Here is a 14391-nt window from a genome sequence, read left to right as displayed (position 1 = left end):
GACCTTAAAGATCATATAGTGTCAATCTCCCTGCCATGAAGGACCAGGCACTTCCAGTAGATCAGGTTGCTCAAAGCCCCATCCAGCCTGGTCCTGAACACCTCCAGGGATGGAGCATCCACAACTTCCCTGGGCAATCTGTTCCAGTGCCTTGCCACCCTCACAGCGAAGAATTTCTTCCTAATATCTGACCTAAATTTTCCCTCTTTCAATTTGTACCCATTACTCCTTGTCCTGGCACTACAGTTCCTGATGAAGAGCCCCTCTCTGGCTTCCCTGTAGGCCTCCTTCAGATACTGGAAGGTTGCTGTGAGGTCTCCACACAACCTTCTCTTCTCCAGGATGAACAGCCCCAACTTTCTTAGCCTGTCTTTGTAGGGGAGGTGCTCCAGTCCTCATATCAACTTCATGGCCTTCCTCTGGACTTGTTCCCACAGTTCCATGTTCTTATGTCCACCTTGCTTTGGCTCCCTGAAGGAAGTAGATAACAGAAAGATTTGAGGAAGTTCTGTTTCACATGTTTTTTTACTTTCCCAAGATTCCCAGGGAGCAAATAGATAAAACAGTAAAGCAGAAGTGGATCAAAGTATCTGAAGTAATATGTACTTGGCAGTTTGTTTCGCTGTGCTATTCTATTCCTCCCTTGGGATTCTGTTAGATTGCAGTGGGTGGTTTCAGTAGTATGTAATCCATACTAATTTAAAAGATAAAACTGCAAATGTTCACCAGCAAATTATTCCTTTGACAAGTAAAAGGAAACAATGTTTCTTTCAGACTCTGTAAAGATTCAGCCTTGAGTCAATGATGGTAGCATTTTCTCCTGAAAGGAAAAAGAAGTTTAGGTTTATTAGATGGAGTACTCAGCATGCCTGTGTGCACACACATGCAAAATTTTGGTTACCTTACAATGGAAACTGGCACCTAAACTTACTGGTCATCTTGGATTTGTCTTGTGTGCTAAAACTAAGTGCTTCACATTGTAATATCTTTTTTCATTTCTTGATTTTAAAAGTTGCCAGGATGTTCTGTGCCTTATTCCAAATCATGTGCTGGATTTTTTATATATGTACACACTCTCACACATACATGCTCAGGGTTTCTTATGTGCTGCTTGTTTACAGCTTTGGCTGTAATCTTTTGAAAAAAAGAATCTTTTGAAAAAGAATTGTCAGTCTGGGAGAAGGATGTGTTGGAACATGCTGACATGGATGGACAGTTGCTCTGCATTTATACACAGTGTTGAAATGACCAGATGCAAAAGGATACTTTCAGCATTAATTCATGCACATAAATTTTGCAGAATACTTGAAAAACTTATAAATCAGTGCTTCAGAAACACAGCTTTAGAATTCTGCCTCTACTAACCCATCACTGTGACTAATCAGTGCACATTTTGGTGCATACAGATGAAGCAAAAGTCTGGAGCAAGGAAGACATACCCTTGGAAGCAAATCATAGCATATCCTGAGGTGGAAGGGACCCATCAGGATGATTTAAGTCCAGCTCATGGTCCTGCACAGGACAACCCCAAGATCCCACCATGTGCCTGAGAGCATTGTCCAAATACTTCCTGAACTCTGTCAGGCTTGGTGCCATGACCACTTTGCAGGGAACCCTGTTCCAGTGCCCTCTGAGTGAAGTGCCCTCTTCCACCCTCTGAGCGAAGAACCTTTTCCTAATATCCAACCTAAACCTCCCCTGATACAGCTTCAGGCCGTTCCCTCGGGTCCTGTCGCTAGCCAGGTTAGGGAATACTTTAACAAACTGGATGTACACAAGTCTGTGGGCCCTGACAGGATGCACGAGTGCTGAGGGACCTGGCAGCTGCCACTGCATGGCCACTCTTGATTATTTTCTAATTATCATCATGACTGGAAGACATGACTGAGGAATGAAGGAAAGCAAATGTCAACTCCTATCCTCAAAAAGGACAAGAAGGAGGATGCAGGGAACTACAGGTTGGTCAGCCACACCTTAATCCCCAGGAAGGTCATGGAAAAGCTTATCCTAGAAACCATTAGCCTGTACATGAAGGACAAAAAGGTAGCTGAGGTCATTCAACATGGATTCACAATGGTGAAATCATGTTCAACAAGCCTGAAGGAAGGGATTGAGGCAATGGGCAAAAATAGAAACATGGGAGGTTCAGTCTGAACATCAGGAAACACTTTTTCACTCTGAGAATGACTGAGCCCCTGCACAGGCTGTCCAGGAAGGTTGTTACCATCCTTGGAGGTATTCAGAAGGTGCCTGAATCTAGTCCTGACAACTGGCTCTCGGTGGCCCTGCTTGAGCAGGGGGGTTTAGATAAGGTGATCTCTAGAGGTCCCTTTTAATGCCAACCAGTCTGCAATTCTGTGAAATAGGTCTAAGAGTTCCTCCTTATACAGAGGAAAAGTGTTCTCAGATATATTTTATTTACTGTAACCTATAGAAGAAATAGAGAATGCACAAGAAGTTGACATTTTAGTCATAGTATATCACTTTCTGTACGTCCACTTACAGTCCTTTGCATTATGTGTGTTAATGCCTAGATAGATCTACAGATGACATTAACAAGTGTGCTTACTTTACTGATTTTTGAACAGTTGCTGATAAGTTCTGAAGTTCTTTTCTTGTGTGGCAAGGAGCATCACTTTTCAGGGGATTTTCAAATTCGGTGCAGAAAACACTGAATTAAGTGCAGAGCACAAAAAGACTAGAAGATTCACTGCTGCTTAGAGCTTTCTGGTGACCGGTTTCTCACAGAAGGGGAAACGCTGCAGACTGGACAGCTTTTACAAGATAGGATCTTCTTGCGAAGAAAGGCAGTTAGATTCTTTTCCACAATAGAATTTTCTCAGTGGAAGGTGGAGAATTTATTGCTGCTGAAGTGGGAGAGGAGGATGTGCTGCATTACATGGAAATGTCTTGAGTCTTGCACTGTCTCATAAAGGTGCGTCACTGCAGCATAGTGGTCCTCATTAAAGTGTTAAAAAGGAGGGCTTTCCAAAGATATCCAGTCCATTGATGCATTCTAGGTGTGCTTTAAGAGGTTTAAATTCTTAAGAAGATTGGTTTCCATTAATGGTTGTAAATCTGGAACAGAGTTATGAACCAAATAATATGGACCTAACCAAAAAAGCATGGGAATTGCTGACTTGTTTTGTCTACTCTCTTATTGTTTGGAGACTGATACATCCCTGAAAGTTTAAGCCATGTTGTTACTGAACTAGTGCTGCTTGTGTGCTCTGTTTATGCAAATAGCATTGCACAGTGGTTTTTGCCTACATTTGGAAGCGTCTAGTTTGTTGAGTTCAGTGGCACTGGTATTTTTCAACATATTGTGAATTTATAAACCTAGGAAGATGCACCATTAATGTAAATTTATTCCTCTGTTTTCCTCTGTCAGGAAGAAGGAAGTATCAAAGAAATTGCAATAACTCACCATGTAAAAGAAGGACATGAGAAAGCAGACCCTTCACAGTTTGAACTTCTGAAAGTACTTGGACAAGGATCCTTTGGAAAGGTTGGTAACTGAACTGTTGTGGAGCCAGTTACTCAGGAATATGGCAATGAATATTGGGAGTGAAATATTTAGAACAACCACAGTCTTGCATTTAGGCAATGTTGCAAGTGAAAACTGCTTTCTAAATTAGTGCTAATGAGGCACTGTAATTGTGGCAGATCTTTTTAAAGCAGTATTTTTTTTCTAGTTTGCATGATATGTAGATTTCAAAGTTTCGATAGAAAAATTGGCTTGATATGGAATAATTGGGTATTCACTGTTAAAATGAAACATTTTTCTATAACTACTCTGCTGTGTTTGAGGGGGTGAGGGTTGAAAGGTTTTTTTGATAAGTATTCCTAGTTGCTAACTTGCTAATGGTAGGTCATCATTAGTACAGAAGCTACAGCAGAATTTATTTTTGTGGCAGATTGTAGTTGCAAGGAACAGATTTTAGGCAGTAATGGCTGCTGAAGTAAACATGATACACCCTAGTCTTGTTCATGCTGGCGTTGTCTGTCATAATTTAGTTAAGGTACAATGTGCCTTCATATTTATCTAAACACCTGTTAAAGACTCAATGTTTCTAGCATTTAGTAACTGCTGTTCACACTGAGATCTCACTAGGCACACAAGATTTATACTTTTAGTTGTCCAATCCCAACTTGAAAGCAAAACATTAACTTCATATGGACTGAATGGAATATGTAATGAAAGACAACAGAGCCTTTACATCGACTTTCAGCCCTAATTGCAATTCTGAATGTGATGTTAAGCTCTAGCATATAAAGCCAAACCCATCTTGGATATGGGACAAAATTAGAATAATATATCCAGTTCTCTTTTGGTGGTAGGAAGTTATTGTTAGTCACATTATTGTTCCAGTTAGGTTTGGAAATCTAGATGCTTAGAAACTATAAAATTTTGTACTCAAACTAGCAAGAATTGACTGAGAAACCTGATTCCAAAGGTTTGATTTAATCCAGAATCATAACCAAGTTTTCACTTGAAAATCTTCAGATCGGGAGAAGTAAATCATTCATGGACAAGGAAATGTAAGCTCATAAATGACCATTTCAGCAATCATTTTTTATTGATGTTACTAAATTCAGTACTATAACAGGGGTGTGGGGAGAGGAACGTGAGTTTTGAAAAAGCAAAAATAATGAACTGTCTAGATGACTCAGTTTTGCAAAAATGCCAATCTTGTCCTCAGTTGTCTTACCCTTTATGCAAAAATTATTAATATTAAATTAATATTAAAAAATCCATAATTCCTTTGTTCTAATAATTTGTGAAGGTGTCACTGTGTCCCATTTAGTTTAAAAGGAGTAAGTCTGAGTGATTTTCAGCGTTTCTTGATGATGTTCTGGTAATCTCCGGATAGTGCAAATGGTTGTTAACGTGAGAATTGGGTGCAAAAACAGACATAAAACTGCTTTCATATAACATGTTTAATTTTCTCATGTACCAAAACATGTATCTGTAATTTTTTCATAAATAAGCGGATAACCTGTGGCAGGTATATTTTTTCTTTTTCATTTCTAAATCTAAAATTTGGCTCTGCTGGAATTAATTTTGTGTTGAGGTTATTAAAGACAATCCCATTATACTGAAGAAGGAAATGAAACACACTTTAATTGTGGCTGGTTGTCCTTTATTGGTAACATGCAACACTCATCCAAAGCATGTAATAAAAAATGGTTTTGTGACACAAGAGGTCAGTCTTATAATTTTATAAGTTATTTTTTGAAAGTTATTTATTATAAATTGATTCATGTAGGTTTCTGGATCAAATTTTGTTCACACATTTATCATCATATCTGACAATTATTTTACTAGCACATTTGATGTGCCATCTTATGAATTTAAATAAGATAAAACTAGAGATTAATTTTAAAAAAGCTGAATGTTGTGTTTCAGATTTGTATGAGCTTCTGAGAGAATCCAAATTCATACTTTTTCTTTTTTTGACTCACTGAAATCAATTAAGTTAAACCAAAATTAATTTGGCAAACTATCTTGAATGAAACTTTTAGATTACGAAATGAAGGAATAGTAGGAGAAAGTAAAAGGAATTTTTTGTTTGGATTTGCAGAATATAAAATTGAGTTTCATTGAAATCATACTGACTACTTGAATTTCATAGCAAAATACATTAACCTGACTTGCTTTTATTTTCTTTTAAGAATTCTTTCTAATTTTTAATGCAGGTCTTCCTTGTCAAAAAAATCTCAGGATCAGATGCTAGACAGCTTTATGCAATGAAGGTATTGAAAAAGGCCACCTTGAAAGGTAAGCATTGTTTAGAGAGAGGGAAGGAAAAAAGAGAAGATAAATAGGGGACATTCTACCAAAACCTAATCTTAACCCAGATGCTGTTCTGCAGATTGTCTTACAGCTTTCTTCTCTCAAACAGCAAATAGCAGAATACACTGCTTTGTGTTGTAAACCTGGAAGGATTCAGTAACAACAGGACTGTGTTGGTAGTTATAGGGGAAAGTAGGTTCCTTTCCTTTCCCCACTGCCTTCCTCAGGTGATGGTGGTTTGATAGAGTAGTTGTGTTACATCTGCCACCTGACCTGCTCTGAGCTCTTACTTGAAACTTAATATCCTTCCGTTTTTCATTTGCTGTGTATCACCAAGGATACAGTTAATGCCTTTTGCTCAGTTTATAATTAGGTCATGATATTTAAAAGTGCATTGTATCAGCTGTTTAATTCTAAAAGTTCTAAGCACGGGAGTTAAAGTCTTTTTTTTTTAAAACGGACATACACAGTACATTTGCCCAAAGTTTTTGGCACTTGTTCTGGATGTAGAATGTATTTTATAAAATCTTAAATAAGTCCTTTAAGTTACTTGACCAAAAATGTGTTGTAATTGATCTGTTTCCTGGGTGGTTTTGGTCTTGAATAGTATCAGTAGCAAGGTAAGTTTAAACCTGAACAATCTCAATTCTGTCTCGGAGAATTCTATAAGAAAAAAGAAACAGTGTAATTTTTTACAGTACATTAAAGTGAAAGTCATCTTTCACACTAATACCTTAACAAGAATGTTTGCTTGTTCTTTTATGCCATTATTTAGTACTTCTGTCTATTTGAAGTTCTGATTCATGACTGCACTGAAATTGCAACGATAATTTTGGGATGGTCCCAACAACTTGTAGTGCTTTTTTGCCTATGTTATTGATTATTATATTGAATTTCAATTTTAACATACAGTTTATAGAACAGCGAAGGGAACAAAAACTCACATTGAATTGTGAACATCTGCTAAAATGTTGAACCTGATTTTTTTTTTTCTTAAGATCTTGTGCTGAATATCTCTCACAGTTCTCATTATATAAAAACTATTACAGAGAGTATGTTTTTGAACAGTTTCCTATATTTTGATTCCTTTGTGTTTCGTGGCACGTGTCATTCTCATTATTTACTTCCTATTTTTCTGAAATTGATTTCCACTCATTTAAGGTACATTAATATCCTCAAGAGCTTTTCATTCTCCAGCCTGTTAATAGCTCAGCACTGGTCAAAGGTCATTCAGCAGTTGCTTTTTTAAGATGTTTGAGGGCTTCTCCTCATCACCTTTTGATTGCGGTTTAACCTTACGTGTGAAAATTGCAGTCCAAGCTGTGGGTCTGGTTTTGCCTACAGATGGCAGAGACTGATAAATACTGAAATTGGCAGCTTGACTTTTAATTGAAAAAGGGGACTCTTTGAGGCACTAAGAATTCAAGGATGCCACAGTTCTCAACACTTTGTATCTGAATTTTCAGATGCTTTTGTGTGCTGTTTGGTTGTGATTCATGTTTTAGGAAGAGCAGAGTTGGAAGCAAATTAAGGTTACTGCTGAAATTTTAATATGAAATTACCTGGAATTAATCCTATTTTCCATAATTGCAACAGTTTTTGATATATAATACTATATTTTTAAATAATACATTGTATTACTTGATTTGTCTGTGGTTCTTTAGCTCTTTGAAATCTATTTCATAAAATTATTTTTGTATTCTAAAATTAAAGATAATGCCCTTTAAGACCACACTTAAAAGCAGTGTGCAGGATTCACAAGTCAAATTTAGAGAGAATATTTTCATGGGAATGCAACTGTATTAGCCAGAACACATAGATGTAACTACACGGTCCAACTTTTTAATGTTTAGGGCAAATCTAAGCATAAACACAACTCTGTTTACTGCAGAGACTAGTTTATTAATACACTCTGATAGAAGGTATCATCTTTCAGTGCCCCTTTATGATGGGGGAGAGAGAGAGAGAAACAAGGCCCGATCATTGCTGGAGAGTCTGGCATCAGATGTATTAAGAAAAATCAGTACTTCCAATAGTATGCTAATGGAAACTATATTCAAACAAAGGTCAGATGTCAGGTCAAATAATGGCTGATACTAATATCTGAAAGGAGCTCAGTTCTTTACACTTTTTGTGCTTGAAATTTTTTGAGTCTGTACTTTTTCTAGCTTTCCAGAAATAAGGCTTGTTATCCATATAACTGTTCCATAGCTTCAGACACTTGAAAGTCTTAAAACTTTTTGCTCAACTGAACCTTCCTAAAAAAAAAAGAATATTCTGAATTTCAGTTTTGTAATTCAGATGAACTACTGAAACAGTGAAACTACACAAATATCTTGTGACATTTTCATGACTTTAGATGCGAAGGTCAGAATCTAAGTGTGATGTTTGCTCTGTGTTTGCTGAGCCCTTATTTCATGTCCTTCATTTTTAGGAATCTGTTCTGCAGGGAGATGGAAACTTGATAGCTTTATTAATTCATGAAATTGTATCTATATAACTTTTTCACAAGTACCTATATTATTGTTAATGCCTATTTCTGTGAAAAGATAGATAAACTTTCTAAAGACCCTTTTGCTTCTTGTGTTTTTTATTTTTTACTGCCTTGTTATGTTTTAATATGTGAGAACTCTGGCTTGTTAACTGTACAAGGAGTGCTATCAACTTAAACTTTGGACTGGATTTCATTGCTCTGGGGTGCTTCCCTCAGGTAGATGTAACATTTGTGAAAGGAGCAGTAGCAAAATGTAGATTAAGGGAAAGAAAGAGAAATGCAGCATCTTAAACCACTGAAAGCAAACTTCGATAGCTCTCACCTGTCAAGAGCTCTGAATTGTGTCTCTGTCCTGACTGATTTGAAGCTTGAGGTGTGAACCAAGCCCGGACTGGGGTGGCAGGGGAGCTGTGGAGGACACAGCTGAAGCAGGTGCTGTGCTCAGCTGCCCATCCTCCCCGAGTCCATGCGTTGCCAGCGCTGTGATGTGGCGCATCTGCATGTGATGCCCTTCTGAGTTTCATCTGTCGTGGCGTAGGAGCCACGTCCAGTTCTGAGCTACCACAGTGGGACAGCACAGGCAGCTTGAGCAGCAACTGCTTTGATGTCTGATATATTACTCCATGCATGTTTTCTCCAAGTAAATGCTCTGAAAATCAAAAAGATTGTTGGAAGTGTACAGTACGTTGAATCAGTTGTACTTTTATTTTAAGTTCATAATAAAGAAAGGAAATGAAAAAAAAAAATTTCCCTTCCAAATTGTGAAGGTACTTAATATCCTAATAGGGCAAGTTATTTGAATGAGTTAAACCACTATAAACATATTTATGGTAGTATAATTGTATTTATAAGTTTGTTTTGCTATAACTTTAATTCTCTGTGCTTTTTAGCATTAGAGAAAATGGCTATGTTTTCTGTACATAGCTGTGGCAGTTTTGCTCTAATGTTTAAAAGGATAACTAAGTATAGAGCAGACTGAAGGGTAGATATGTTTTCTCACATGCTTTTGTTAAATTTATTTGCCCAGCGTCAGATTTTGTCAGTAGCACAAACTGAAGAAGATTGAAATGCGTGAAGATATTTATCAGAAGACTCTGAACTGTGGAATAAATTCTCTCTCAATTCCCTTCTGTGTAAGGCAGTACACAACTGCAGGCAGTTGTAATATTACAGGATACAATGTGAAGTACATCAGGAAACGTAGGACAAGTACTGATCCATAGTGTAAATATTTCTTTTTTAATGTTACTCATGTTCTGTTGTAGTTCGAGATCGGGTTCGGACAAAAATGGAACGTGATATCCTAGTAGAAGTTAATCATCCTTTTATTGTCAAATTACATTATGGTGAGTTGCATAAAAATTCATTTTTATAGCATAAAAAATGGGTGTTTGTCAAGATAGTCCCCTAATACTTGCTTTGTGATTCTGAGAGTCATAGAACATTAGTGTGCTAAGTCCTGATTGTGCAAAGACTTGCTGTGTAGTAATTCTCATGCAAAGTAAGCACATGGCAGAATTCTTGTAGTCTTAAATCTTTATAGGACTGAAGAGTCTGTAGCCCTTTGTGCTATTAAAAAGCAGTTATTAATAACTAGCAATTCTTTTCCAAAATTACCAATCTTTATTATGTCCTACTTTAAGTTATTTCTTTTAGTTGCTTTGCTTAGTCTGTAGAAAACAGATGCAATGGCATTACTTCCAGTTGCATCAAAATTGATGGGAATGTGCCTTTTAATTTTAATTTTAATAGTATGGGCAATTGGAAAAAAATACTTATGTGGAAGATGGGAGGATATCACTACTCTTAACCTGTCATGCAGAAAGTAACATGAAATAAATGATAGAAGAGTTTCTGGTGTGGTTTGGGTTTTCTTCAGTTCATTTTTCTTTTAGGATCCATTTTTTCCTAGAGTTCAAACCTCATATCTCTCTCTGATCTGTCTTAAATAATGTACTTTTCACTATTTTATTCTTCTGCAAACTAGACAATCTCTTAAGCTGAGTTTCTAGAGTTTTTAAAATAGGTGCATTAGTTACCAGTTTACCCTTTTAAATCTGGCTTGTTACTTCAAAATCTGGAATTAAATGCTGACTAACCTAAATAAAGTTTATTTTTTTAGAAATTTCATTGGTGACTTGCTTTGCTTTGACAAGACGTAGGAGTTACTTGGTCCATGATAGAGGACCGGTTACTTAATTCATTTAAATACATTTTTTCATTAAATACATTTTTCCCCAAAGGATAAAGAAGAATTCATTTTGGTAATGAAAATAAGAGTGAATTATTTGGTATGTTATTTTTCTGATTGTGGGTAAAATTAGATAATGTTTACTTTTTTAATTGATCTTTTCAGCTTTTCAAACAGAAGGGAAGCTATATCTTATTTTGGATTTTCTCAGGGGAGGAGACTTGTTTACACGTTTATCCAAAGAGGTAAAGTTTTTTAATTTGAAAAATTGTCTATTGATAAAATTTGATTATAAATTGTCTGTAGACTATTAGGAGAGTTTACTTTTTAAATTTGGTTTTCACTGAATAAAATTTTAATCTCTTTTTAACCACCTATGTTTTTTGTTTGGTTGGGTTTTTTTCACAAAGCAGTTACTTTGTGAAAAGGTAATTTACGTTATTTCTGAAAAAAAGGCTTAGACAAGCAGCCTTTCCGTGCTGCTTATATACCTGATAAAGTTTTCTTCTCGTACTGCTACCATGTTTAAATATAAGATTCAGAAAGAGCATGGTTTTATATAAAGTAACTGTATTCAAATTAACTGATTTATGTCTGGGTTTCATATCCAGAATTCAGTGTCAAATAAGATCTTTTTCAATTTATATATGAATGCAAAATCACATTGTTTATAAATACTGAAAAAGCAAGAATTGTATTCCACTTATTTTAGTAATTTTCCAACAGTTAACATTTTGCTTTTGTCATGATGGTGATACCTCTGTGTAGATATGGGAAATAATAACCTTGAAGAGTTTCATTACCTCAAATTAATTTGATTATAATTACTAAGAAATGTTAACATTTAATATATCATGGTTTAAAAAGATTTTTTGGCCATCACTCATGCAAAAACTTGAAACAATATATGTTGATAGAGATATAAATATATCCAATATATATCTGATAACCTAGATTTGTAATTGTAGTTACCTTCCATTTTCCCTTGCTACAAGAGTATCTGAGACAATTGGGTGACCACTGCGAAGCTGCATGGTTATTAAAAGGAGAGTAGAATGCAATGCATTTTGTGTATAGATATATCTTCATTTCTATGCTGACCACATAAATTATCACATGTATTTTGGTGAAACCATCTGTTTGGAGTTGCTTCTTGTAGTTTGTTTTGCCACGGGTAAGTAAAATGTTAAAAAACTTGGATACTTTTCTCTTGTAATCCCTAGTTCATTCTTGATTCCCAAGAAAGGGTGTGTATTCATTTCTTGCTGTCGACTTTTTCATTTTGAGCCACTGAAATTTTATAAAACTTAATATGGTTAGATACGAAATATCACCATAGGTACCTGAATCTAAGAGAAATATTCATAAGTGATGAGTGAAATGGGTATGCTGGAGGCAATTAATGTTGTCCTCATATCAATTCATGTGATTTTAAAATAGATCAGATGAACTAAAAGTTGCTTTTTCCCTATTGACTACAAAGGGAAAAGTGATTAATTCGAAGCTAGAGGTCTACACTGCAGATGTTTGAGGCTAGGAGAGAAGAATTCTGTGCAATGCTTTTAAAGAACGTAGTGTGGGTGTATTATCCTCATGAGATCTTATTCTTTGAGCTTTTAAACGTTTCTTACAGAAATTTCCCTTCTTGAATGTGCCTGTACTAAATATTGGCTGTTTTGTAGAAGTAATATCAGCAACAACCTTTTGTACCAGCTTTGGTATCACTTTTTTCTTTAAACTACTAAGGGGAAAATATATTATATTGTCCATTTTTAACTCTTGTTTAGACTAATTTTAATCTTTGCTCCCTATTGCCATTCTGTTTTGTAGGTCCATATGCTTTACCTAAAGACATTAGTCTTAAATTCTAAAAACAAAACAAACAAAATACCTGAGTAGTAACTGAAATAGAATCAAATCATGCAGGATCTTTTTTTATTTTTATCTTTTTCTACAGTCCCAGAAAAGTTGAATTTGAATGTTTCCTCTCAGGGATCACAACAGTTGATGTAATTAGGACAACATGTTTGTTTCAATGAATGTAAACAGGGATTGGTTTATCTTCCTAACCAAAAAAGTGGGATTGCTACCGGGATCTCTTACCTGTGCTCTTACGTAGACTGTTTCTTTAGTTTACTCTTTGACCTACCTTTTCTGCAGTTACATCTCAAGGTTGCATCTTGGGGTTTTTACCATCGCTGTAACTTCTTTCTAAAAGTACTTAGTATTTTCAAAACCAACATCCATAAGTTTTTCTTGTTTTTCTGACTTTGTAGACAAAATTCAGGTATTTGGACTTCTTTGGTCAATTTGTTGTCTAGAAGTGAAATGGTCAAATCCACCAAAGAGGTAGTCACATTCTTTAAGGGCTTCCAAAATTTGTCAGTCCTACTACAATTGTTCTCTGGAACAATCAGAAACAACTAACCTCCTATTTTGCAGAAAGAATAATATATTGGCTTCAAAATTATTTTTCAAGTATGTCCAAGTATTTCAAGTATGAAATAGTATGGGTTATAAAATCCTAGATTTTGTGTCACCGATAAATGTGAATTTGTAGTGTTGTGTATAGAAATGAATTCAAGTATTATGAAGAGCAATTCTGAAAAACTACTGTTGTTGTTGTTTAGTGTTAGTGCTGGTGTAAGCTTTACAGATTCACATGTAAAATGTATTGTGTTGCTTTTTCAGGTGATGTTCACAGAAGACGATGTTAAATTTTACTTGGCAGAATTAGCACTTGCTTTAGACCATCTACATAGTCTTGGAATAATATACCGGGACCTAAAACCAGAAAAGTAAGGCTCCTCTGTGAAAAATGCAGTGTATGATTTCATTTCTATAGCACTTCTACCTATGCACTTTTTCTCAGCTGTTAAGCTTAAGTAATTTACTGTATAAATTGAACAGACAGAGGTGGGGGAGACTTGTGGGCTGTTTTCGCTTAAAAGGTTGGATTTCACCTGTCTCAAAAGGGAAAAAGGCTCTTAGCTCAGGGCTCCTTGAGAGAGCTTTAGACTATGTTTGAAGGAGGATGGGAACAAAGCCAGAGATAAGCCTGGAGGTGGCACATCCCAGTTGGAAGGACAGTGTGCTACCAAGGTCCTTCCATCTGCCATATCGGTGGAGGTAGGGGATGGGGATCCATGCGGCAGCAAGGATGCAAGAATTATTGATATGTTAGAAATGTGTTAGGAAAGTCAGGTCCTGCTTGACCAGCTTGATCTCCTTCTGTGACAAAGTGACCTGCTTAGTGGATGTGAGGGAAAGGCTGTGAATGTTGTCTACCTAAACTTCAGTAAAGCCTTGGACACCGTTTCCCACAGCACTCTGCTGGAGAAACTGGCTTCCTATGGTGTGGGTGGGTGCATTCTTCACTGGGTATAAAACTGGCTGGGTGGCTCGGCCCAGAGAGTGGTGGGGATTGGAGTTACATCCAGCTGGTGGCCGGTCACAGGTGCTGTTCCCCAGGGCTCAGTGTTGGTTGGGGCCAGTCCTGTTTAACATCTTCCTTGATGACCTGGGCAAGGGGATTGAGAGCACCCTAAGCAAGTTCACAGACAATACCAAGTTGGGTGGGAGTGTTGATCTGCTGGAGGGTAGGAAGGCTCTACAGAGGGATCGGGACAGGCTGGATGGATGGGCCAGGGCCAATTGTATGAGCTTCAGTGAGGCCAAGTGCCAGGTCCTGCACTTGGGTCACAACAACCCTATGTGATGCTCCAGGCTTGGGGAAGAGTGGCTAGAAAGCTGCCTGGTGGAAAAGCATCCTGGAAATGCTGTTTGACAGCTGGCTGAACATGAGGTGACAGTGTTCCCAGGTGGCCAAGAAGGCCAATGGCATCCTGGCTTGTGTCAGAAATAGTGTGACCAGCAGGACCAGGGCAGTGATTGTCCCCATGCTGTATT

General features: G+C 36.8%; 1 protein-coding gene across 3 annotated transcripts in view; it reads left to right on the top strand.

Annotated features, from left to right (window-relative positions):
* RPS6KA3 (ribosomal protein S6 kinase A3) overlaps window positions 1-14391 on the top strand; it is a 76625-nt gene that overhangs the window by 31158 nt on the left and 31076 nt on the right. For all 3 annotated transcript variants that reach the window (XM_017831474.1, XM_017831475.1, XM_017831476.1), the window contains 5 exons: window positions 3392-3508; window positions 5701-5782; window positions 9557-9637; window positions 10648-10727; window positions 13174-13280. In XM_017831474.1, the coding sequence (XP_017686963.1) occupies window positions 3392-3508; window positions 5701-5782; window positions 9557-9637; window positions 10648-10727; window positions 13174-13280 (467 nt within the window). The remainder of the gene's footprint in view (window positions 1-3391; window positions 3509-5700; window positions 5783-9556; window positions 9638-10647; window positions 10728-13173; window positions 13281-14391) is intronic.

Source organism: Lepidothrix coronata, unplaced genomic scaffold (assembly GCF_001604755.1).
Source record: "Lepidothrix coronata isolate B3197 unplaced genomic scaffold, Lepidothrix_coronata-1.0 Scaffold191, whole genome shotgun sequence".
Taxonomy (NCBI): domain Eukaryota; kingdom Metazoa; phylum Chordata; class Aves; order Passeriformes; family Pipridae; genus Lepidothrix; species Lepidothrix coronata.
The sequence above is the reverse complement of the archived record's forward strand: the minus strand, read 5'-3'. Positions and strand labels throughout refer to the sequence as shown.